General features: G+C 39.8%; 2 protein-coding genes across 6 annotated transcripts; one reads left to right on the top strand and one right to left on the bottom strand.

Annotated features, from left to right (window-relative positions):
* The first annotated feature begins 353 nt into the window (after positions 1 to 353).
* On the top strand, positions 354 to 22,297 carry LACTB (lactamase beta). 5 transcript variants are annotated; one of them, XR_008578605.1, is made up of 9 exons: positions 354 to 611; positions 1,636 to 1,702; positions 3,977 to 4,167; positions 4,526 to 4,871; positions 6,540 to 6,705; positions 8,289 to 10,612; positions 12,192 to 12,275; positions 15,392 to 15,507; positions 21,549 to 22,297. XR_008578605.1 is itself a non-coding variant. In XM_054836660.1 (6 exons), exons 1-6 carry the CDS (start codon positions 354 to 356, stop codon positions 8,830 to 8,832), a joined length of 1,572 nt encoding a protein of 523 aa, XP_054692635.1. In that variant the 3' UTR covers positions 8,833 to 11,708. The 5 variants fall into 5 exon arrangements, 1 of the variants encoding a protein (XP_054692635.1); XR_008578604.1 differs by lacking the exon at positions 21,549 to 22,297 and adding an exon at positions 15,893 to 16,299; XR_008578603.1 differs by lacking the exon at positions 21,549 to 22,297 and having other exon boundaries at positions 15,392 to 16,299.
* Positions 12,577 to 17,445, bottom strand: RPS27L (ribosomal protein S27 like). The gene is made up of 5 exons (XM_054837152.1): positions 17,411 to 17,445; positions 16,990 to 17,284; positions 16,308 to 16,416; positions 13,853 to 13,963; positions 12,577 to 12,787 (listed from the first exon to the last, which is right to left on the bottom strand). Exons 1-5 carry the CDS (start codon positions 17,443 to 17,445, stop codon positions 12,759 to 12,761), a joined length of 579 nt encoding a protein of 192 aa, XP_054693127.1. The 3' UTR covers positions 12,577 to 12,758.
* Positions 22,298 to 22,916: the final 619 nt, after the last annotated feature.

The raw sequence follows: 22,916 nt of genomic DNA, 5'->3' as shown, positions 1-22,916 counted from the left end.
TTCGCTTCCCGACAGCGCGGCGGCCGCCCGAGCTCGGCATACCGGGAGGCTCCGGCCACCGCCCCTCGGGAGCGGCCCTGCGGGGCGTCGGGAAGCGCAGCCCGTGCGGCCTGCCAGGCCCTGCCCGCCCCTGGCCGGGACTCCGCTCGCCCCAGGCGGCTCCGGGGCCGCGCCTGCCTCGTCACCTCCGGCCCCCGCCGCCACCGGGCGCGGAGCCGCGCTACGCCGTGAGACGAGCGGCTTGCCGTCGCTCGATACGCTCGGAGCTCGCCCGAGCGAGCGCTCGGGAGCGGCTGGAGCTGCCTGGCGAGCACCCAGTGAGGCGGTGGCGAGGAGGCAGGCGCGGCGCAGCCATGTACGGCCTGGCGCGGGCTCTGCGGCGGGCGGCGGCCCTTGGGCGGCTGTCGGCGCCGCGTCGAGGGGGCGGCGGTGCTGGGGCGCGGCCCTGGGGCTGGGGGCTGGCGCTGGGGCTGGCGCTGGGGGTGAAAGTGCCGACGCCGGCGGGCTGCGAGGCTGACGGCGGGCAGGAGGCGGAGGCGAATCCGCTGCCGCCCCCTCGGGGCTTCGGCGCGGCCATCGAGAGGAGCAGGGATCTGCTGCGGAGGATTAAGGTGCTGAGCGAGCGGGGCTGAAGGGGAGCCGGGGGTCTCGCCCCGTGTCTGGTGCTGTGCGAGCCAGCCTTCACCTCCGTAAGGGGGGAAGTGGGCTTGTATCCCGTTCCCGTGGACTTCGCGATCGCTGCAAGAGGTTTCGGTCGAGCGTTGTGTGCGGGGAACGTTTTCTGGGGGCTTGGCCAGGCGTGCGTTGCGCGCCGTGCAGTGAGGAGCCGCCCCGCGCCTGGAGGAGGAGGGCGAACCCTGCCGAGCTGCCGGGGCTCGCCTCGAGCCGCCGGCCCTCCGCTGAGGAGCCGCTCCTGCCCGGCCGCGCTGTCCTGCCCCGCCGCGGGCGCTCACGGCCTCCGCCCCGCCCGCAGCTCCTGCGGGTACTCCTTGGGTTCCCGCCCAGCGATCACAAATGAATCGTTGAACGCCACGGTAGCTGTCTTGCGGATTATTTCATTATTTTTCTTCTTAATGCAGTGTCAGTGAAGGCTGTCAGTGCTTGGGAAGCTTAGGCCAGGTGTGGGGAGCTGGTGGAAGTATGGTACAGTGTGGGGCGTCTGAGAACAAGGGAAGCCCTTAAAGGCTGTAGGAAGGAGAGAGGGGACCAAGGGGATTTTTTACGAAGCACGTTGTAGTTACTTTGAAAATCTTAACTGCAGCTCCTTTGAAATTCTGCTTGCTGATAGATGATGCAGTTTGCGTGTTGCATATTAATTCTGTGATGTTTTGTTTCTATTCATGTTTTCTTGCGTGTTGTGATCACTAATTTAGTTAAATTATTAAATAAATTACTTTATTGAAATTAGTATTTTGTTAGATATTTTAATCTGGCAACTGAGAAAAATATATCTGCTTTTTCAAAGCAGTTTATACCACTTCAGCCCCACTAGTATTTAACAAAATTTCCACTGTTACGTGCTAACAATATGCAGGTGTATTTGTAGGATTGCCTTTGCATTTTTAGGGTTTGGGAGAAGGTGTTTTTTAACTGTAAAGATCCTTCTCAATGTCTCCTGTCCATTTTTTTTGACAGGATGAAGCAGGAATCCCAGGTATACTAGTTGGAGTTTCTGTAGATGGAGAAGAAGTCTGGTCAGAAGGTTAGTATACAGGAGTAGTAGTTGTGCATGCTGTTGGGAAGTGATGAACGTTTTAAAAATTAACAATTCAGACACACTGATCAGGCTGGGATGTCATCCACTTGATGTCCCATCTCTGGACAGTGGCCAGAAACAAGTGCCTAGGGAGTATGAAGTGATACTTTCCTTGGTAAACTTCAATAATTTCCAGGAATCAATAATTTATTAACTTCCTGAATGTGCTTGTATATCTCAACAGTTATGTGTAAGAACCTTTTTTCCATTAATTTGTCAGATCGATCTTTGAATATACTATACTCTAGGCATACAGCTGTACAGTGTATATATCCTGTTCTCCCCACAGGAACTTACTTAACAGTGAAAGTAATAATGGCTCACATTTGGTGATCTGTCTCTCATTTGTGGGCTGAGGTGTAGATTTTTCCTGGAAAGGAAATCCTGAGATTTAACAGGTGTCATCCATCCTTCCAGAAATTGCAAGTGATTTTTCTGGTTACACAGTTTAGTATCAAATAGTCTGTTAGTATTGCTCATATCATGTAGTCATTTGATGTTTATTAAAAAAACCCACCAAACGGTGTGTCTGTTTTCAGAAGCATTTTCATAATGTGTCTTGGGTTTTTTGGACAACTTAAATGGTAATAGTAAATGGCAACGTATTTCATTAACGTGTTATGGAATTTAAAAAAAAAATCTTTGTAAGAAAGATTGTTATTAACTTCCTTCTGACAGTCTGTTGTTGCATTAACTTTTATATATGTATAAAGTTGATTATAGGTTTTCATTTCTCTTTCATCATGACAGAAGTGAGTTGGAGAGCCTCTGGTACCTTTTGTAACGTGGCCTAATAAGAAAATTGTGCTAGAAACTTAATCACAAACTTTCTCAAATCAGATAGCTTTTTCTGAGCTCAAATTACCTAGCAATGAAAGCAGAAGGTTTTACGAGACTTCTGCAGAATCACTTCCTTGACATCCAGTAAAGTGCCTGAGGGAACTAGTGCCAGGATTGTGGTTTATTGCCAAGACCGCCAGATCCAGTAGCAAGAAGCTACATGTGGGAGCATAAGCCATGACAGAGCTTTCTGTACACTGCTGCGTATGGATATAGAGAACAGTACTGCCTTGAGTAAGGTGGCTGGGAGGTGGGTAACATTGTTCTAGCAGACTTCTGGCTCATTTTGTTGTCCTCCTCCCTTCTTCGGGGGGGGGTGTTGGTGGTATAGGAACAGGTGTAAGTTGCATATATTCTGTGACCATGCTACTAAACCTGCTTTCTTGGTAAACTGATGGGAGTGATTTGAGATTTGGAAGGTATTTTCACAGAGGGGTACAACATCTGCATTCACAAGCACCATGCAAGCACTTGAGTAGCAACTTTATGTAAAGAAAGGGTCTTTGGCAACTGACGTCATCTGTTTTATTTCTTGTATTTTGGCAAGGTTGATTTTTTTCCTGAGTAATTCATTATTAGACTAGAGTTTTATATAGACAGATATGCATTGCTTGCAGGCCTTGCTTGTACTGAAAACTGCAAATATGTGGTTACTGCATTTCATTGCTTTTTATGCTGCAACATCACTTGCACGGTTTCTTCAAACCTAGCTCAAACTGAAGACTAGTATGGGAGCTTGATAATGCCTTATTCATTCCAGTTCTTGCTACCAGATTTGTGGGTTGGTTACATAGGAAAACACTGGTATGTAGACTATTAAGCTGTCTTTTGATTTAAGTAATGCTGAGTGATGTTGAAACATAGTGTATAACACCACTGTCTTGTGAAGCTTTACAACTTCGGTAATTGCTATGAGTTTGTGAGTGATTATCTTTCTCGATTTCTGTATTGATAAAGTAAGACTCTTCACTGTTTCAACCGTTGATTCAGAACAATAAAAGGAGTATTTGTGACTGTTGGTCAGTTATTTTACAGTCTAGATTTTGGTCTCTTTGGTTTTTCTACATTGAAGATTAAGCCAGAATTTACACTCCTGAGGTCAAATATTCAATCTCATTTATCATTAAGTTTGTTTTGTAGTCTTAATCAGTAATGTGGGATGTCATTGGCCGATACAATGGGTTTTGATTAACGGTTCCTACTACATGAAAATATTACTAACGTAATTGAAGGAGGAGCAGGGATAGTCAAATGCTTTATGTCCCTGTATAGCTAGAGGAAAAACATTTTAAAGAGCCAGTAAATCTAATTCACTGCAAATAATTAAGTCAGCATGTCTCTATGCAAAATATTTACCACAGTGTTTTTATTTTCTTAAAGGTTTGGGTTATGCTGATGTAGAGAATCGTGTAGTATGTAAGCCAGAGACAATCATGCGAATCGCTAGTATTAGCAAGTGCCTTACAATGATGGCTGTTGCTAAATTGTGGGAAGAGGGGAAACTGGATTTAGATGCTCCAGTGCAGAAATATGTCCCTGAATTTCCAGAAAAAGTCTACGAGGGTGAAAAGGTATGTAATTGTTTATTGGTAATGCTTTTTTGTATTTTTGTTCCTGTCATTGCACAGCCATATGCCTACTGGTGCCTGTATCTGGACCTATTCCTGTAAAACACCAAAAATCATTTAGACAAGTACTGATATTAGATGCTCGAAAGAGCAACGCTGGAAATTAGGATCTTCGGTTTTATATCAAGTGTGTAGAGTGCACATACATATGTATATATTTTAACTGGGTTTAATATGTGATATTTAAAACGTCTTATATCTTTGTTCCTCATCATGTTGAATTTTACTTTTCTGGTGACTTAATCTGCATCATATCTTTAACAAAGAGAGCTACCATTTAAATATTGTCCTTTCTACCTAGGTCGCTATTACTACAAGACTGTTAGTTTCACACTTGAGTGGGATTCGTCACTATGAAAAAGATGTTACAAAAGTAAAAGAAGAAAAGGAAAAGGCAAACAGAGCATTTAAACTAACAAAACCCTGTCAGGATAAAGAACAAAAAGAAAAAGAAGGCAAAGGGATTGAAAAGACTGATTCTGTCAAACTGAGGAAAGAACAGGAAGGTGAGGTAAAAAGCCAAAATGCAAAACCTGGCAGGAGAGACAAGGAATTTGAACAAGAAGAGTATTATTTGAAGGAAAAATTTGAAAGTGTGATTGAATCACTGAAGATATTTAAAAATGATCCTTTATTCTTTAAACCAGGTGAGTTTCTATTCATTTAGACCAAAATGTTCTCTTCTGGTGACATTTTTGTTTCAAATCATTTTACATGCAGTGAGCATAGTGGAGTCCAGTAAAGTGTTTGTGTGGGGTTTTTGGTTTGTTCTTCTTCCCCATCCCTCCCCCCCTCCCCCTTTTTTTTTTTTTTTTTTTACTTTCTTGTGCCCCATTAAAAGCTCAATGGAGAAGTATTTGGGCTGTTCTGCACAAACCATCTGGTCATTTAATTGTCTTAAAACTGATGTAACTTTTGAAGACTGAACTGATCAGGATTTTATCAGTTTAATTTTAGATAAGTCCTGTATAGATATCTTTACCAATCTACTGACTTAAAGAACTTTGCTTATATAGATACCTTCTAAGGGTGTATCTGCACCATGATCCTGCAGGTTCAAAACGTGATGTAGCCAAGACTTACAAGGTAATACAAAGAGTCCCAGATAATGCAGGGGAGAAGAGAAAGTGGGACCTCAGGTAGAAATAATACTTTTCTCCCAGGAGCTCTAAGTAATGCAGTAAGTGCTATGAAATGTACCAGTTACTGAATTTATAAATGCTAAAACAGATTATAAGTTTGGTAACCAATTTGTGTCTACAAAATATTTTGTAAGTGGATACCAACTTCCTGTATGCATGCTCTAGGCCTTCTAGATATGAAGCAAAAGCAAAAAAATTCAGTGAGGCACTAAACCAGAGATGAAAAATTCTGTAGAAAGACCATAGCATCACAGAATTGGTGAGGTTATTTATTGTTGGAGTTATTTAAGTTAATTCTAGAGAGGACTTTGAGGAACTTCAAGGGTAAGTTCAAATGAGTTAGGTTAACAGGCAGATGATACTCATTGCTGATAAACAGTAAATAATGTGCATTTAAGGGGAGAGGGGCAGGAAGGGGGAGAAGTTAACCACTTAGCATCCTGGAGGGTTCTAGGAACCATTTCAAGTAAGAGATCTGTCTTGACTCTAGGCAGTTTGGCGGTTGCTTGATATGTAGATGTTTCGAAAAAGGTGTTAGTGCAAGAATGAGATTTTTAAAAATGAAACCTTGTTTTGTAAATAAATTATATTGTCTTTATTAATATGCATGTTAGTGTTCATATAATCTTTCGGGATATACTAGAACTAGAAACACTATGATAAGTGATCAAGACCTTTGAAAACCTCGAGCGAGTACTACCCTTGTCTTTCCATCTCTAGGGTATAGACACACAAACAAGTCACGGTAGGTGAGCATCTTTTAAGAGGTAATTTTATGGTTTGCTTCAGCTTTCCAAATCCAGACATCCTTCTTAGAACTGGTATGGTGTATCTTGTGGAAAGGATGTTAAATGTCAGTCTTCGCATCTTCGCATGAAACCTGGCTGTATGTGCAGATCTCTGAAAATTTTTTAGTGCTGTTCTCAGAGCTGCCTGCACTTAGCAAGCATCTGTGTCTGCTGCAGTACAGAAATTCCTAGGGCCCAGTATCATATGCTTGTGATTCATATCACATTAAAATGAGGACGAAGGGGGGGTCCTCTTAATTGATTATTCATTGCTATATATACTTTTATTTGCACAAGTGATTAGATTTTATCCTTCAGATTCTGTTGAAGCATCATGCAGCTAACTCTTTTTTTTCTTTCCCCTTTGTCATTCTGTTTCTTCAAGGTAGTCAGTTCTTGTATTCAACATATGGCTTTACTCTCTTAAGCGCTGTTGTGGAGAGAGTTTCAGGACAAAAATTTACAGATTATATGCTAAAAATGTTTCGTGATTTGGATATGCTATCAACTGTACTAGATGACAATGAAGCAATGATATATAACAGAGCAAGGTAATCAAGGATGAAACTTTTTTTTCCCCATAATAATTGTTGCTCTTTCTATCTTTATTAAGCCAACTGAATTAAGAATGTGTGATTTTTTTAAAAATTATTTTTTATATTTTTTTCAGGTTTTTAAATGAAGTGGATTATGTTATTTCAAAGTTAGTCATGTAACTGACTATGTCAGGATTATGGTATTGGTTCTGTAATCAGCATGTAAAATTACATAATAGGAAATAAGTATTTCCTGTCATAAGTATATATGGGGGTAGTGGCAGGGGTGACTCTGAAGTTTACATTTATTTTGGGTACAAACAAGCAGGTAAGTATAACTAGAGTAAAATAAAGGCATAATTAGGAGATTACGTTAGACTACATAGTTACCTTGGTTTGCTTAATACACTGACTTTTTAAGAATTCTGTGAAATTGTAATAATCTCACAGTAACACAAGGTTTTCATAAAGTAAATTGTAGTATCAATTTTAACCAGAATTAAAATTCTGTTTAACACAGAACATGCTTTACCAATTGATTTCTTTTTATTAACTTAAAAAAACCCAACCAACCAACAACCCCTAAAACCCAAAAATCACACACACCCCCGAAAAGAATCCCAGAGAAATGATGGTAGTCTTAGACCATTCATATCTCTTCCTTTGCTTCAACCTCAGATTTTCAGTATTATGGCTTTCAGAAATTTGCTAAAATTTTTCCAGTATAAGTGCAGACTAGATAGGGAATGTATTTCTACTGTTTGGCAGTAGGCTTGCCCTGGTGCCTTTTCACAACTCCGCAAGTAGTACATGGACCTCTTGTGGCCTAAAGGCTGAAAGTTGAAATTCATCAGATTATATAGTAATTCAACATTCCTTTTCATACGTTGTATGAAATTAATCCAGTCATGATTGAACTGTTTCTTTCAAAAGCATAATTCAGTCTGCACTCCTGTCGTGTTGTTTCTGATAGTTCACTCTGCAATTCTGGTTGGTAGTTTCTAATTTGTAATTTAAGGACAAGTTTTTCAAGACACTTTCCTGCTTCTCACTTTTCTTAGTAGTTCTAGAATACTCAGTTGTTGTAGTATATGACAACTGTGATGGGGCAGCGGGGGGAAATCAATCATAAATGGAAACTACTGTCTCGGAGCAGTCACCTAAGACTTCATTGAAATTTCGGCTCAGTGTCTGATAATCATGGGGTAGTTGTAGGATTCCTCTTTCTTAAAACACTTTAAATCTAGTACAGGGATGTAAGAAAAATCCTGTACTGGCTGATCTACAGATTTCTGTCACATCACTTATTTCTATATTGCCTTTACTCTTAGTATATCCTAAGATTAAGTAGAAGGATTAACAATTTTATTGAAACTAAGCTTCTAACCTAAGAACTCACCTTAATTTTTGTTTTCCCATTTGAACTTCTTGTTGATTTTTCTGCAAGAAATATATTTAAGAAAAAGATATTTTAAAAAATTCTGAAGTTTCATGAGAACAGGCTAATATGTGCTCAGTTTGCCCTTTTAAGGTAGGGCAGCTTAAAGTGGTTGTGCATAGTATCTGAGAATGACAAGTTGAATTTTCCTGAATTCTAGGTGTTATGTTTACAACAAAAAGGGACGGCTGGTAAATGCACCATATGTGGACAACTCTTACAAGTGGGCTGGTGGTGGCTTTCTGTCATCAGTAGGTGACCTTCTGAAATTTGGAAATGCCTTGTTATACAGTTATCAAGTTGGACAATTTAAAAACACTAGCGGCAAACTTCTTCCTGGGTACCTCAAACCAGACACTGTCGCAATGATGTGGACCCCAGTGCCAAAAACAGAGGTATCGTGGGACAGGGATGGTAAATATGCAATGGCTTGGGCTGTAGTAGAGAAAAAACAACAATATGGCTGTTGCAGACAGCAGAGACACTATGCATCTCATACGGGTGGTGCAGTGGGGGCAAGTAGTGTCCTCCTGATTCTTCCTGAAGAGCTGGACTCTGAAGCTATAGATACTGGGCTAGTGGCACCACCTAGAGGAGTAATTGTTAGTATTATTTGTAATATGCAATCGGTTTCACTCAACAGCACTGCCTTAAAGATTGCAAGGGAATTTGATAAAGAAAAATGGGCACAATATGTAGATTAAAAAAAGAGATAGGTGTAAGTGAACTCACTGTACTGAAACATGAAAAACAAACGGAGAAGGTTGTAATTGGACTCAGATCACTAAGAATACGAGAGGAAAAAGCATCAAAAATTTACTTAAACTTCTGCTAGTGGTGCTAAACTTGTGTAACTGGAATTCATCTCTCAGGGAAGTTCCTAACTTATAGGAGAATGTAACAGTCAAATTTGACTTCCTGTAGTACCTGTGTAAATTATCATTATATTAGCAGGTTTTTTTTCTCATCAAGCACTTCACCAAGATTTAAAAAAATAGCATTGGTTTCTTGCATTGAGAAGTGCAACAACAAATTATCTACTTTAAATGTTGAACTTTTGAAAAATTTCACATCTTGATTTGAGCACACAAAGACTTAATTTGTTATTCTCACAGTTCCGGTCTACTGAAACTGTTCAGTATTACTTTTTAAAGAAAAATGGTTTTACTGTTGATTTTTATATGTTAACATAGCACTTTTTCTTATTTACTTAAAAAGCAAGAAAAACCAACAAACCCCAAATCTTTAAGCTACCTCCAGAATACAGATTTATACCAGAAGTACGCTTTTGTCAGAGCTGTGGATTGTTAAGAATTAGAAAAGAGTAAAGCTAGAGTAATGTAAGTAAAAATGTTTTGTTATTTCGATGTCCTCTCTTCCATTTTTATTGGACACAGAGAATGTGTGAAACTAGTTGATTGTGAAATAAGGGTATTAGTTCCACAGTCAAATATGCCCGAATAGCACATGGTGAGCTGTCAAACTGTCTCATTGTTTTTGAATGATACACATGCTAACTTTGGTAGCCAGAAATGGCACTGTATTCTGTAATGTAGATATTCCTTCAGATACAGGAATTGGGAACTCAAATCACTCAATAAAATTTAAAGCCCATTCTTGAAGCCAGTAGTAGAAGTCTCATGGACTTTGAGAGGTTTTTTTGAAAACCATCCTTTTTGCCATTTGGAGACCTGCCTCAAAATGTTACTTTTGCACAAGGTTGAACAAGAAATTGTTAGGAGTTCCAAAGAAGCATTTTCTAATATTCAGTTTTTCTATAGGAATACAGTAACGTGAATATGTTATTTTTATATATTCCATAAAGGCATGGAAGATCTCCATGATCTCAAAGATTTACCCCCACCCAACTTCCCCTGCAGTTACATCAGACAGTACTTCCAGGCTGAGACAAAGCAAAATATCTTTCAGGAAAGGTTTGAATACTTATGTCCCTGCACTGTTTAGCAGCTCTGCTTCTCTGAATTTAAGGAGCAGGATGTCTTAGGTAACAGCTAGCAGAAGATAGCCTTATCTGCCTCTTCTCAGTATTAACTTCGTAGTTGTTACCTGCCCTGTGATGAAACAACATGCTAACATGTCTGTTCCCAGTATGCCTATGATAACATTTATTACCTAAGATTGACAAACCAGGAAATTTAATATTTTGAGGTGTCAGTGTTTTACCTACATTTTTAATTGAACCTAGTAAGGCTGGCTTAGTACTCTTCATTGTAATTATCGTTCTTGTGCCTTAAATCAGTAAAAGCTTACACCTAAACTATTTGCTTGGGTTTTCTGGCCCACTCACCAAAACTACTTTTTTTTATTCGTTGGTAATGGGTTGTCTTTATCTCAAGAATATCAAATCAGTGGAGACAACAGAGAGAACCTTTCTGAACAAACTTTCATTTGGTCAGGCAATAAATTATCTACTCTTCCACTGAAGTCTTTGATATTGACTGTTTCAATACAGAAGTACTGGAGGTGAGTGTCTTCTACAATAGCAACTTTTTTTTATTTTTCCCAGTCTTGAGCACCTACTAGCTGGGTAAACATGCAGCAGCAGAAGTCATTGCCCATTTTACACAGGGAACAAGAATAAGTAGTTCTGAGTTGTTTTCATGTATTCATCTTAATGAATAGAAATATACCAAATACAATGTTTTAAATGTAGAAAATCTGAAAAGTAACAGTTATTTTAGGATTTATAACATACTTTTCTCATATGATGTGGTTTGCAAATGGTATTGCTCTTGAAAACCATTTTGCATACTTGAGAGGAAACAAGTTTCACTCACTGACCATTGTGTTTGGGTTTAGACAAAGATTCAGAAATGTAGAAGGCATAGGTTTATCATTATGCTTGTCTGCATATGACCAAACACTAATAAATGTAAATATTTGAAGTATGTATGAAAGTGAATAATGGTAAGAAGTGTTTAAGGCATTTCTAACACCAAGACATTAATCACAGTATCTCACTCCCCTTACAGAATATGTTTAGCCACCAACTTTTTATATGCATACCATGTTCTTTATACTGTATCTCCCATAACTTAATGCTTTTAAAAACCCTCTGCTGTCATACGTACAGGATTGGAGATGCTATGATGTCTAAATTTCATCTTCCAGTACCTGAAACAAAATGGGTCACTGACTTTCTCTGATTTGGTATTTACTTAATCCTGAGTTCTTATCTTTTATGGTGGAGAAATGAAGGCAGAGATACAGGAGACTTAAGAATCAATCTGGCCTTAGCACATGTATTCAGGTCACAAGTGAATTAATATTGCTACTTCGATCTTTGTTCTGAAACCAGTTATTTGATGGACTGGCATTAAGTGTGGGAAACTCCTCAATTAAGAGGAGCTTTCATGATAAACTTGCTCCTAAATTAACCTTTATTTTGAAAACACAGTGTGGCACTGACATAAAACTGTGCTTTTGTTAAAAGGCATGTATATTAAATAGGTGCATCTATTTCTGTATTAAACACCTACTTTTTGCATCTAGTAATTATAAATGTTCACTGTTTGAATTAACTGAAATAAAACTTATCTTGCAAATGCAATGAATTATCAGGTTTTGAGTTTGGTGTTGTTTTTTTTTTTTTTAATTGACTAGAAATGTACGAGTTTTAAAAGTCATAAAAAGAATATAGGTCAAATAGAAATTCCCAACAATAATTAGGTCACCAAGACACCTGATACTTTCAAAGAGATGTTGATACATAACTTGAGATATTATTTAGTAAAATAAGATACATTTAAGACAATGCTTTTTCATGGTTTAAAAAAAATCCAGTTTTTAACAGCCACTTAGAGGGATGGCTTTTAAAAACTAGCTGAAAACCTGCTGCTTCTTTGCAAAAAGGTAATTATTTAATGTCAGTATTTAATACTGAAAACATGCATGTACTAGTTTTTTTAATGACTGGATACCATTCATAGCTGTTACTGTAGTTTGCTGACTTACTGTTGCGTGTATATTATCTGCCTTCTCTATACTGATTGCTTTCAGTGTTTTGCAAAAGACTCCTCTTTTTTTTCCTGTGTGTGTATAGAAATCTCAGTGTAGAATACCAAAGTTGTGAGACCAGATTAGAGGGAGGGAAACCCATGCATTCTAGAAAAACAGCCGAATATAAGTGAGTAACTTCCTATTTTTATTTATCACCATGTTATTCAACATAGTAAAGGGACTAAAGCAACGTTGAAAGCAAATGAGCCATTTTAAGTCTATCTAGCCTTTGCAACCCTTGCAGTTAGGGTAGCTGCAGTAATAAAGTATACAAAATGCATTCTTACAGCAGTTTTTGTCACCATATGCATTAGACTGCTGTACTCGACGATTAACAAGGGGAAGGATGCAGCAAGTTCAAGGTGTTTATATTAAATGACACCACCCAATTAAAGGTTTAACAGTAAAATTATAAAAATAGAGCTCAGTTGTCTGCAAACTTGCAGGAAAAACTTGCACTTCATTTATTGAAAAAGAGATTCCAGCTCATTAGTCACCACTAGCATGTAATTTTTACAAAATCAGTCATAATTACATTGTTGTATTAACAGGCATTTTTAAACTGGTAAGGCTTTCAGGAATGCAGATCCAAACCCACATGCTGAAGGGTTCAGTGTTGCTTTCTTCTAAATGAACAGCCTGTAAAGAAATGACAATGAATATAGATTTCAATAGTCCTTAAAGTGCTAGACGGCCTTGGAAAATTGCCCACCCAACTTAAGTAGGAAAACTCATGCAATAAATTTAAATTTCATGTATCACAAGAGGTGAAGATGTAGCACTGTGACCCTTCTCTAAGTCAACCAGAACAACCTGGCTGTTGTATAATGCATCTTAAACTAAGACGTGCTATTTATTTTCTTCCAGATGCCTTTTAAAATTTCAGTCTACTCTTGCATCCCTTAGTGATACAAACCCCAAACTGAAACAGCTGCTAAGAGTGCTGATAATTTTTTTAACTGTTCAACAGCCTCATTTCAGGTCTTCATATAAACTACATGATATAAGCACTACTATATATAATTTCCATATGCATTTACCTTTTCTCCTTTAAACAAAACATGAATAAAATCTGGATTTGGTCTTTATTTTTTTTAAACCCTCAACTGTTTCCAGTGTTTTTCATACAACTCAGACACTGGGTTACATTTCAAGATAGTGCTACAATACCAGTTATCTGTATATAATTATCAGTGGTTATTTGTTCCCTTATAATTTATACAAAACAAAGTATGGTGAAGTAACACAAGCCAGGGAACTGCCTTTGCAGTACTACTGTTTAAAAACAGACAGGCAAACCACCACTGACTAGCAGTGGCAGAGAATCACTTTAGCCTGGGAAAATACCCTACTCCTTTAATGGTGCTTTTTAACACTCTAAACATACCTCAGTATGTATTACAGATAGGCTAAAGGAAAGGGCAAGTCAAAACACCTTAAATCAAGTGTGTGTGATTGTAATGTAGCTGCTTAGCTGCCTAGCATATCTGTATAGCCATTTAAAAACAAGAATCTGAAAAAAAAATTGCAGTTCAGGGCCCATTAACAATGGTCTAACTAATTTACTAGCCTACTCCAAGCAATTTGCAAAATAAGCATTCCAGTATCAGTTTTCAAAATCAAAGCTAAAATATTTGCAGGCTATAAATACATCACTGCATTTATGTAAGTGGAATATTTAGGCTAATAAACATTGCCCCTTACCTTCTGTGAGCCTGGCTTTCCCCCCAGTAGGCTGACACAGGACCGTTGAGCATCCCACACAGAGAACTACTGTCTGAGCATGGCTGAATACAGTGGTGATCTTGTAGCATCCTGGAAAACAGCATTATAAAACTTTCTATTGTGTATTTCTGGCATGATTTTATTATATGTGTAATTGAATCAGATACTCTAAATACACTTGTCCAAAAATGGATCTATATTTCATTACACAGCATACCAAGTAAAACAAAGCAAAACATTGTTATTGTGGTCTGAAGTACTTGCTTTTACTAATCATGCATATGAAAGCAAGTTAGTTAACTGAAACTGTTATGACTTCCCATATGAAAATCAACACAGCCTGATGGCTGACAAGCCCTAATTTGCCTGTTGTACGTCTCCTGCAAAAAAAGTCAAGGAGTTCTAGACTCCCCTTCTCTGCTGAATAGAAGAACCCATCTAGCTAGAGAAATATTTAACTTGTAATAGTAGAACATTGCTGTTGACAAAGTCTGGCAGCTGTGAATATAAACACTGCTGTTCAAATCTATGTTTGCTTTCTGTTTAATAATTGGTACATGTAAAGCACGTGCTTGGTCACATTCTACAAAGCTAGCATCATATTTAAGCGAGAAGACTTGGACAGAATAACTTCACTAATTCCAGATGCAAGAAGAGGCGTGACTAACGCTTTGTCTACAACTTCTAAATTCTATGATTTAAAAAAGAACAAAATCATCTCATAGATGGCTTAGACAAACGGATTTTCACTGCTTTCATTCTTTTCCCTGAAAAAGTATTTTTAATTAGCCAAGAGGAATTTTTGGAGAGAGAAAACTTGTAAAGGATTTAATCTAGATGTGGATATAGAAAATACACAGATAAAGGTAAGCATAGATTCCATTTTCAGTGTGTGTGGACCAGAAAGATAAGATAGAATATGAGTTGTGAGGAAGGTCCTCTTAAAGCTCTCTGACAAGAAAACTGGTTGGTAGAGAGAACTCCTATTACGGTAACAGATTTCTGCTTAAAATCACAAATAGTAACTGCACAAATCTTTGTTTGAAAAAAACTTGCTAGCAGCTAAAATTTAACTAGAGGAAATGTTGTTTCCCTCCCACCACCACCTTGAATGTGAAATTCCATGCTGATGAGTTTTTAATTTTGTGGATTTTGCAGGGAAATGAGCCAAATCCATTTCAGTAACTAGGTAGTAACTTCCAAAAACACTGAATAATGCATATGGCCACCTGATATTTTCAGTGCCTGTGCTTAGGACTATGTCATTAGTGAAGCTTTCCTGCTTTACTCTATATATCCCTCAAACTCAATAACCAATTAATCCAACAATAATGAAGATAACTAATGACTTACGGGCCTATGTTGACATTAACTGTATCTTAGTACATGCACGCGTGTAGACCAGTTTGAAGAAAGTTTAAAAAAAAATATCAGTGACTTAACCTTCAACCATGTATTTTTTTAAAAGTAACCACACTTTATTTTCAAATAGTTTTAATGGATTTATCTCACTTTTAGATGGAAAACAATGTCTCAGAGCTTCTTAGAAATCTAAGCTACTAAGAAAGAATAAGATAATAAGAAAACCCGAATACAGCAACAATTCCCTGCTTCTAGTCAGAATGATCACTATTGTAAGTAAGTCATTTTCTTACTGCTATAATCTTCTTATACTGCAGTAGTTTCTAGGGGATAAATTACTATACCTGACAATTTCTGTGCCTCAATATGGATGTAGCTGTGCTGATCAAAGCAGCTATTCCCTGGTAGAACATACTCTTGTAATTTGCTAGAAAATCCCTTATTTTAGTTTATAAAAGAGAAATTGGTTATACAGATGTTTTTGAGCCAAAGTAATGAAAATCTGTGAAAAGCTGACACAGGCAACACCTTAAATATAACTCCTGTACATGTAAGCTAGGTGTCGGCTTACTTAACAGCAACAGACTAAGAAGGCGTGTAAAATCCCACTATGCCTGAGTACATCCATGTGAAAAGTTTTTCTGGTTGCTCTTCCAGAATCAACCAACTTACAAAGAGAAGAAAACAATGTTGTCTTCTATTTGAAGCTTGTGCCACTTCATCGCACTTCTTTTACGTGCGAATCTGGGGCTTTGGTTTTTTCCTTACTTGCCAGGATTTCATAAAGGGAAAAAAAAAAAAAAAAGGCAACAAAAATCTCATGCCATGCATCCAGAAGAGAAACTAAAAACCTGTTTGTTTAAATTAACTTTTGAAAAAGGTTGAAAACACTTTTATTGTTAAACAAACAACAAAGCAATATATGGACTTTTTTTTTCCTCTAAGAACAGATAAACCACATTTACATTAAAAAAAAAGTAAAATTTTAAAAAATCAGACCTTTTATGAAGATGAACGACATACAAAATTAGTTTTGTTCCTTCTGTAAGATACAAACATTGTAAATATTTACCTGGACATTTTACATCCATAAAGTAGGAGTTTGGGCTCTGCACAAGCCGTTTCTTTTTGTGCTTTCTCTTTTCATCCTCTAAGGAGGGATGCACTAGGTCTTTAGCCAGCTGGGTGGGACAAAAGGAAGAAGGCACTGCATGTTAAACAGCGCTCAGGCTCCCTGGACAGACTGGATGCCGCAAAACCGCTTTCGGTCCGTTCCCGAGCACGGCCGCAGCGCTAGAGCCAGCCTCCCCGGCGGGGCTGAGAGTGACGGGGATAGCCAGAGCCCTCTCGGGTCTTCGCAGGCGCCTGCGGGGTACCGGCGTTATCTGGGGAGGCGGGAGCGGCGAGAAGCCTGAGCGAGCGCAGCCGCTCCCCGTTCTGGCGGCAGTTCGCCCGCCCGTCCCCGCCGGGTCGCGCGGGGTAGGGGAGGGGCGGGGGGGGGGGGGGGGGGGGGGAGATCGGGGACGGAACGCAGGGGACGGGCGCCTCCGCGCCGCTCCCCCCCCCCGCCCCGAAGGCCGCGGCGCGAGGTACCGGATGGCTCCTGCCACGCGGTGCCCCCGCGCGCGCCCCGTCCCGAGGAGGCCCGAGGGCAGACGTCAGCCGTGAGCGCGGGCCCCTAGGGACAGACCCTCGGCCGCTGGCCCGGTCTCTGCCCCGCGGAAAGGCCCGGCCGGCGCTGGTAAACAACTCACAGGCATGTCTGCGGCGGAGCCGCCCCGTGCTGCTGCTACTGCTGCCCCCACCGCCGCGCCGCACCGCCCCTTCCCGGCGCGCTTCCGGCGGGCGCGAGAGCAACATCGCGCTGGCGGCGCCGAGCTCGAGCTGCTCTGGGCGGCCGGCGGACCCGGGTCGATGGTGTGTTCCGGGGGGGGCGGGGCCCGCCGGCCGCGGAGGGGGAGTGCCGGCAGGGCAGAGCCGGGCGGCGCTGGGTGCTGGCGGGGCGGCGGCGGCGGCGGAACCGGAACCGGAGGCGGTCCGCCGGGACGGCTGCGTCACGGGCTGGGGCACCGGGACACCCGGGCCGGAGGCTGCCCCGTTGCCGGTGGCGGCGGCGAGAGGGTGGCGCCGGTTTCTGAAGAGCTTCCAGAAATCGGGCAGGGATCTTGTGCTCACAGGGACGTTGTTTGCCGTTTTTGCGAAAATGCCATCGTGTCATTTCCCTGCACGTGACTTGATTGGTTTACCTTGAATTGATCAGGGAATTGGTGCAGAGAGTATGCGCACGTTCAGTTAAGGTCCCTGTAGAGCACTTTTGAACGAGCGCACGGTAACGCGCCCGCTGCTTTCTCACAGACAAAATGGCACTCAGAGGAAAAAGCAGCGTGAGACCTTTTATAGTGGCCATTAGAGTGTTTGTGGTAGGGCAGTGCCACAGTGCGCTCTCTCACTGGCATTCAAAAACTGATTAACCACAGAGGAAGACAGAGTCTTAACAAGATTGCGTGTTCTCTTCAAAAAATCTCATGTTTCCCTCAAACAGATTATTATGTGACACAGGTGTTTTCAGGTAATAAACAGAATCTAGAAGTCCCATCTACTTTTATATTAGATACAAAAGCGACTAAATTCTCGCTCATATGTCATTTCAGACTAAATGACACGTTGCGTGAAGTTGTACCTATGTGCATATTCTTTTGCAGTTTCCCACCCCAGTCAAAAAGAGAAAAATGCAGAAGAATTTCTGTTAGTTTATGTGTTTAAACTGATTTAGAGAACCTATGCAAAATAAAAATATTGCAGATAGTGGGAATGAAAAAAACATTTTTCATTAATGGTTTTAGTAACAGGTTGAGTGGTTTTTTTCCTTAAGTCAATATAAGTAATCACAAATACAACCTGTGAAGACTCTTGGATTTAAATCAAGCCCAGATCATTTAAAAGTGTAATTCACCATAAGTCCAGTAAGTGGCACAAATAGACCTTATGAAAATTGCATAGTGTGCAAAGTCTTCCAAGGCGTACAATGTGCACTGTGTTGAGCCACATCCGTTTTGAAGAGAGAACGGATGCATTTAGCAAAAATTATTTTAACAGTTTGCCATGAGCACAAGTGAAGATGTAAGTTTTATAGAGGTGCATCTTTCTGACAACAACATTCTCAAAGCTGTGATGTCCTCTCCAGTGCTGACACTGCACACAACTTTCAAAATACTTTCTTCCCACTCCAAACCCCTATATTATTCTGCAAGAACAGACCCATGTGTCGCAGTGCTCCAAGCCATTACATTGGCTTTCCTCTTCTCCCCCTCACAACCACTGCCCTGTAACATTGTAATGCTATGTTAGCATTTTTTTCCTTATGGGCTGGAGTGGTGATGACACAGAGCTAGAGGTATTTTGGAAGTATTTTTTGTTATATCATGGGGAATTTAGTATAAAAGGCTCTGACTCATACTTTCCTCTGCATGCTGTCTTGTGAAGCTAGGAACATAAACCGGTTATCAGCGCAGTCAGTTCTCAAGACTTAGCTGTTCCTACAACCTTTCAGTCTTTTTCAAATGTGTGTTATTTATCTGCAAGCAGAAGGGAAAGGGGAGAATCTATTAAGCCTGTTGATTCAGAGTCTGAAGGAGAATTTTGGTTTTCTTTGTTTAAGAAAATACCTTCACAATGTATAAAGCAGCACCAACAAAACCAGGACTTCTAAAGTGCTGCCCTCCTTCATCTCTTCCTCCTAGCTTTCCCTTCTTAAATGTCTTTTCCGCAAGGAGCCTCTGGTGCTTGAGGAAGACTTTAGAGTCACAGTTTACATTAAAAATTGGTTTCTGTGGAAGGAGGAGCACACAGGATGATCTGAAAACAGGATGTGTTTTGGACACATTGCTCTGTTTGGTTCTCTATTTTGATTTTACTTGGAGATTCATTTCCTTTTCATAACTGCTTGTAGTTCAGTGACCTGCTGAATGAGTCAATTCTAATACATTACCTTCAATCTTGGGACTGAAACTTTTTTTGAAGTATACTCTTTAGAAAACAGAAACGCAGCAGTGGCGTGGCCTACAGAGACAGATTCAGGTCTAAGGGAATGACTTCCCCTTTCCAGCCTTCTCCCAGCAAGCAAAGACTTTGATCTCATTTTAGAGTGAAGAACAGGAAACATTATCTGTCTGCTAGAATGACATCAGAAAATTTCCAAAAGCTAATCTGGAGATGTTTAAAAACAACATAATGACAGTTGGGTTTTTTCTTCCGTATTATGAGTGACAGTCTCTTGCTGTTTATAGGCTGAATCTGTGTCTCTGATGACATGCATTGTGGCAGCCTCCTGCAGAGTGCCCGCTGACACCCAGCGCTACTCTGTTCTGCTCCATTTGTGGCCTTCTGCAGCTGAGTTTGGGTGGGTCCATAGGATTTGCTATCTGATGTTGCGAGAATACAGGCTTTGGGAGGGGGGGGGTGGTAGTGGTGGTGTTACTACAAAACCTTGTTTAAACTGACTGTGGTCACTGAGGAAGTGAGTATTGGTTGATTAAAAAACAAATTCACCTTAATAATGCTTATAGGAAATGAAAATGTGGATGGGTGTCTCTGTAGTACTATCATTAAGACCATTTAGATTTCTATACACTAACCGGCTCTAAGCTGCACTCAAAATAAGTAAGTTCACTTCAAGTGGTATGTTTGATCTGGAATGCAGTCTGCCTATGGTTTTGCCTGTACTGCAGAATTAAGCGTTAAAATTTTAATTTATTGTAATGGTGTAAACCATGGCATGTTGTCATTTAGTTTAAATATGCTTATGCTAAGATAGTTTAGATTAGCACTGGAACTTGAAGAAGTTCCACTTTTAGCACTACCGTAATAGCAAACCTTGAAATTGATAGAGCTTACAGAGAAGAGTCTTACAGTGATTTTCCCTTCTGGAATTGAACTTTATATACTTTAGGTAATTTTTTCCCAATAGTGACTTGATTTGACCTCTTCTATATAAAGTTCTGCAGCATATATATATGGAAAATTCATACATTTAGATCACTAAGGGAGAGTACTGGTCTTTGTAAAGACCAAAAAATTAAACCTATGCATTGATCTTAAAACTAGGACTTAAAAGCGGGACATACCAACATATCAAATGCAGTAAGACGAAGTGTAGAATGAGCATAGAAGTATCTACCTGCAGCAAAAGACCTGTTTGCTGGAACTGGGGAATAAGTGTCACATGACGGTCATCAAACAGTAATAAATTGGAGAGGCATCTGCCAAAACCAGAGTTGTTAAAGATATACATCAAAATATTATTGTATTAGCTAGCAGAGTCCAAAAGCTAAGGAGCAAAGCTCATGTTAATGATTTGCGGTTAGGTGGCATTCAGGGCAAGACTGCCTCATAAGATTATCTTTTGTAGGACTTGGACCTCTGGATTGCAGTTAGTGCCAAAATAACAGGATCCTGGTTGTACCGACATGTTTTAAACTCTGTTGGTTTTTTGAAACCTTGTACTTAAACAATTGAGATGTAGAATTTCCTACAGTTTCGTATGCATTGAACAGAGATTTTCAAACAGTTCTCTTGTTACTTAGCCAGTCTCACCTTTGAACTGAGGGGAAAATAGGATTTTTGAAAGCTAGAAGTAATGATGTTTATCATTTGAGAAAGTAAAAATGAGACTGGGAGTGAAGTAGCAATGTAGTCTGTTTTTTTCTTAAAAATGTAGGTGTTGGTAAACTAGTCACAAGTATTTCCTGGGTTGTTTAATGTCTATGCAAAGATTGTTGAATTTATTGCATCTGAATAGAGGGAGTAATTGCCTTTTGCTATTCATAGTAGCGCCTTTCTTAAACTGAGTGCTTAAACAGATGCACTTTACATACACCTCAGTGACTAATGGAATTCTGCTGTATCTTGATTGGAACTCAACATCTGTTTATTGGATGAGCTTCAACTGCGGTGTTCAGTCATTCAGGGGTTGTAAAGGATTTTAAAATTCTGCTTTTTGAAATGTACAAATCAGCATCACACTGTTACGGTGCTATCTGCTTTTATATAGTGACAAAAGGTAAACCATAGTATCGAACATTTTCTACTTCCTACATGTTCAGTGTTCCCCCTCAGTGGTTCTCCCATGTCAGGAGAAAAAAAAAAAAAGTTTAATTGTAGTTGATCTATTTGACTGTAATGCAATGTAGAACAAATGTTGCCTTTTCCAATTTATTGCTTCCTTGCTTTGCTTTCCTTGTGCGCGCGGCTTTTATTTTATCTGTTAAACTGTCTTTATCTCAACCCATGAGTTTTCTCACTTTAACTTTTCCAGTTCTCTCCCCCATCCCGATGGGGGGGAGTGAGCGAGCGGCTGCGTGGTGCTCAGCTGCCGGCTGGGGTAAAACCACGACAGTGCAGTAACAAAGACTGGGCTTCCATGGAACAGGTATCATAGCAGCTTGGCTACTGAGCCTTAACAGCTTTGATAGTACTCCTCAAAGTTTTACTAAGATATTGCAAGGTATGCGATTGTACAATTGCAGTTTTTCCATATTCTAGAAAATGAAAAAATGTAACTCTTAATTTTTATATCTTGTTTTTAAAGTTCATGGTTAAGTAAACATCTGTCCCTTGAATCTGGCAAACTGGCACTTTACCAAATCAGAACAGAACACAGTATCGCAAAGCACCAGTGTAATTAAAGAGGGAAGTAATTTGCATTATTTTTCTATAAAACTACTCTTGAGTAACAGATGGTGATCGCAAACATATTGCTCCAGAGACATATGGAAGCCTATTTGTTCCATAAAACTCAAGAGTGAATATTAACCCCCAAATGACTCTCTTCAATGCTGAAATACAATTGTGTAGTAATCTTCAGTATGGCCATAATTACAGTACATAGCAACTCATGTCTCTGAAAATACAGGGAAATATTTCAGAGATTAGTTTTTCATTTGCAGTTTCCTGTAATCTGATTATTCATGCTGGTCTGAAAGAATTAACCAATTTGGTTTGACTGCTTCAGTGCCAGGTTGCCATCATCATTTATAAACTTAAATCTTGTAATAAGTTTTGTAACAACCCATCTTTACTTCTAAACAGCCCAACTGCTAATTATACAGTACAGAAATGAACCAAGCAGCCGTGTTTCCAAATTCCACCCTGAACTGGGCAGAGGTCTTCAAGTGTTCAAGTATGTTAAAAAAACCCCAAACCCACCACCACCATCAACAACAACAACAAAACCAAACAACGACAACACCCCCCCCCCGGCAATTTCCCCCATCCTTGTTTTGCTGCCTTGATTTTGCTCTATCAGGTGATATCCTGGTCTCCTAGAGGTCTCAATCAAACAAACAATTAAATTTTTACTTGAATCTATGCATAGCATCTATGCTATAAAATTAATTTTGATATAATTAACTGGAAGTTAGATTAGCATTCTTGACAAGCTCTTACTGAATTAACCTTGTACAGAGATTTACATCAGATCTGTCATTTTGGATGGTTTGTTATCACAAACATATATTGGCCAGGAACACCACCCAACTGAGACCCTTAATGAAGATCTGGAATAATTAATAACTAGGAGCAGAAGAGATTTTGCTTTTTCAAGGTTCATAATGGCTGAAGGTATTTGTTTGGAGTGATTCCTCAGAATATTTTCACAAATATGGTAGTAGCCAGGCGTTAGGCT

The sequence above is a fragment of the Grus americana genome, chromosome 10, assembly GCF_028858705.1.
Source record: "Grus americana isolate bGruAme1 chromosome 10, bGruAme1.mat, whole genome shotgun sequence".
NCBI classification, from domain to species: Eukaryota; Metazoa; Chordata; class Aves; order Gruiformes; family Gruidae; genus Grus; species Grus americana.
This window is presented reverse-complemented; position numbering and strand designations above follow the sequence as displayed.

Bases quoted from the DNA above. Each gene is read 5' to 3' on its own strand.
- LACTB (XM_054836660.1), top strand. From the start codon at position 354: ATGTACGGCCTGGCGCGGGCTCTGCGGCGGGCGGCGGCCCTTGGGCGG. The intron at 1,703-3,976 runs GTTAGTATACAG...ATTTTCTTAAAG, and splicing joins AGAAGAAGTCTGGTCAGAAG to GTTTGGGTTATGCTGATGTA. The intron at 4,872-6,539 runs GTGAGTTTCTAT...TGTTTCTTCAAG, and splicing joins TCCTTTATTCTTTAAACCAG to GTAGTCAGTTCTTGTATTCA.
- RPS27L (XM_054837152.1), bottom strand. From the start codon at position 17,445: ATGGCATTTTCGCAAAAACGGCAAACAACGTCCCT. The intron at 13,964-16,307 runs GTAAATATTTAC...GCTGTTTTCCAG, and splicing joins TATGGATGTAAAATGTCCAG to GATGCTACAAGATCACCACT. The intron at 12,788-13,852 runs GTAAGGGGCAAT...ATTTCTTTACAG, and splicing joins GAAAGCCAGGCTCACAGAAG to GCTGTTCATTTAGAAGAAAG.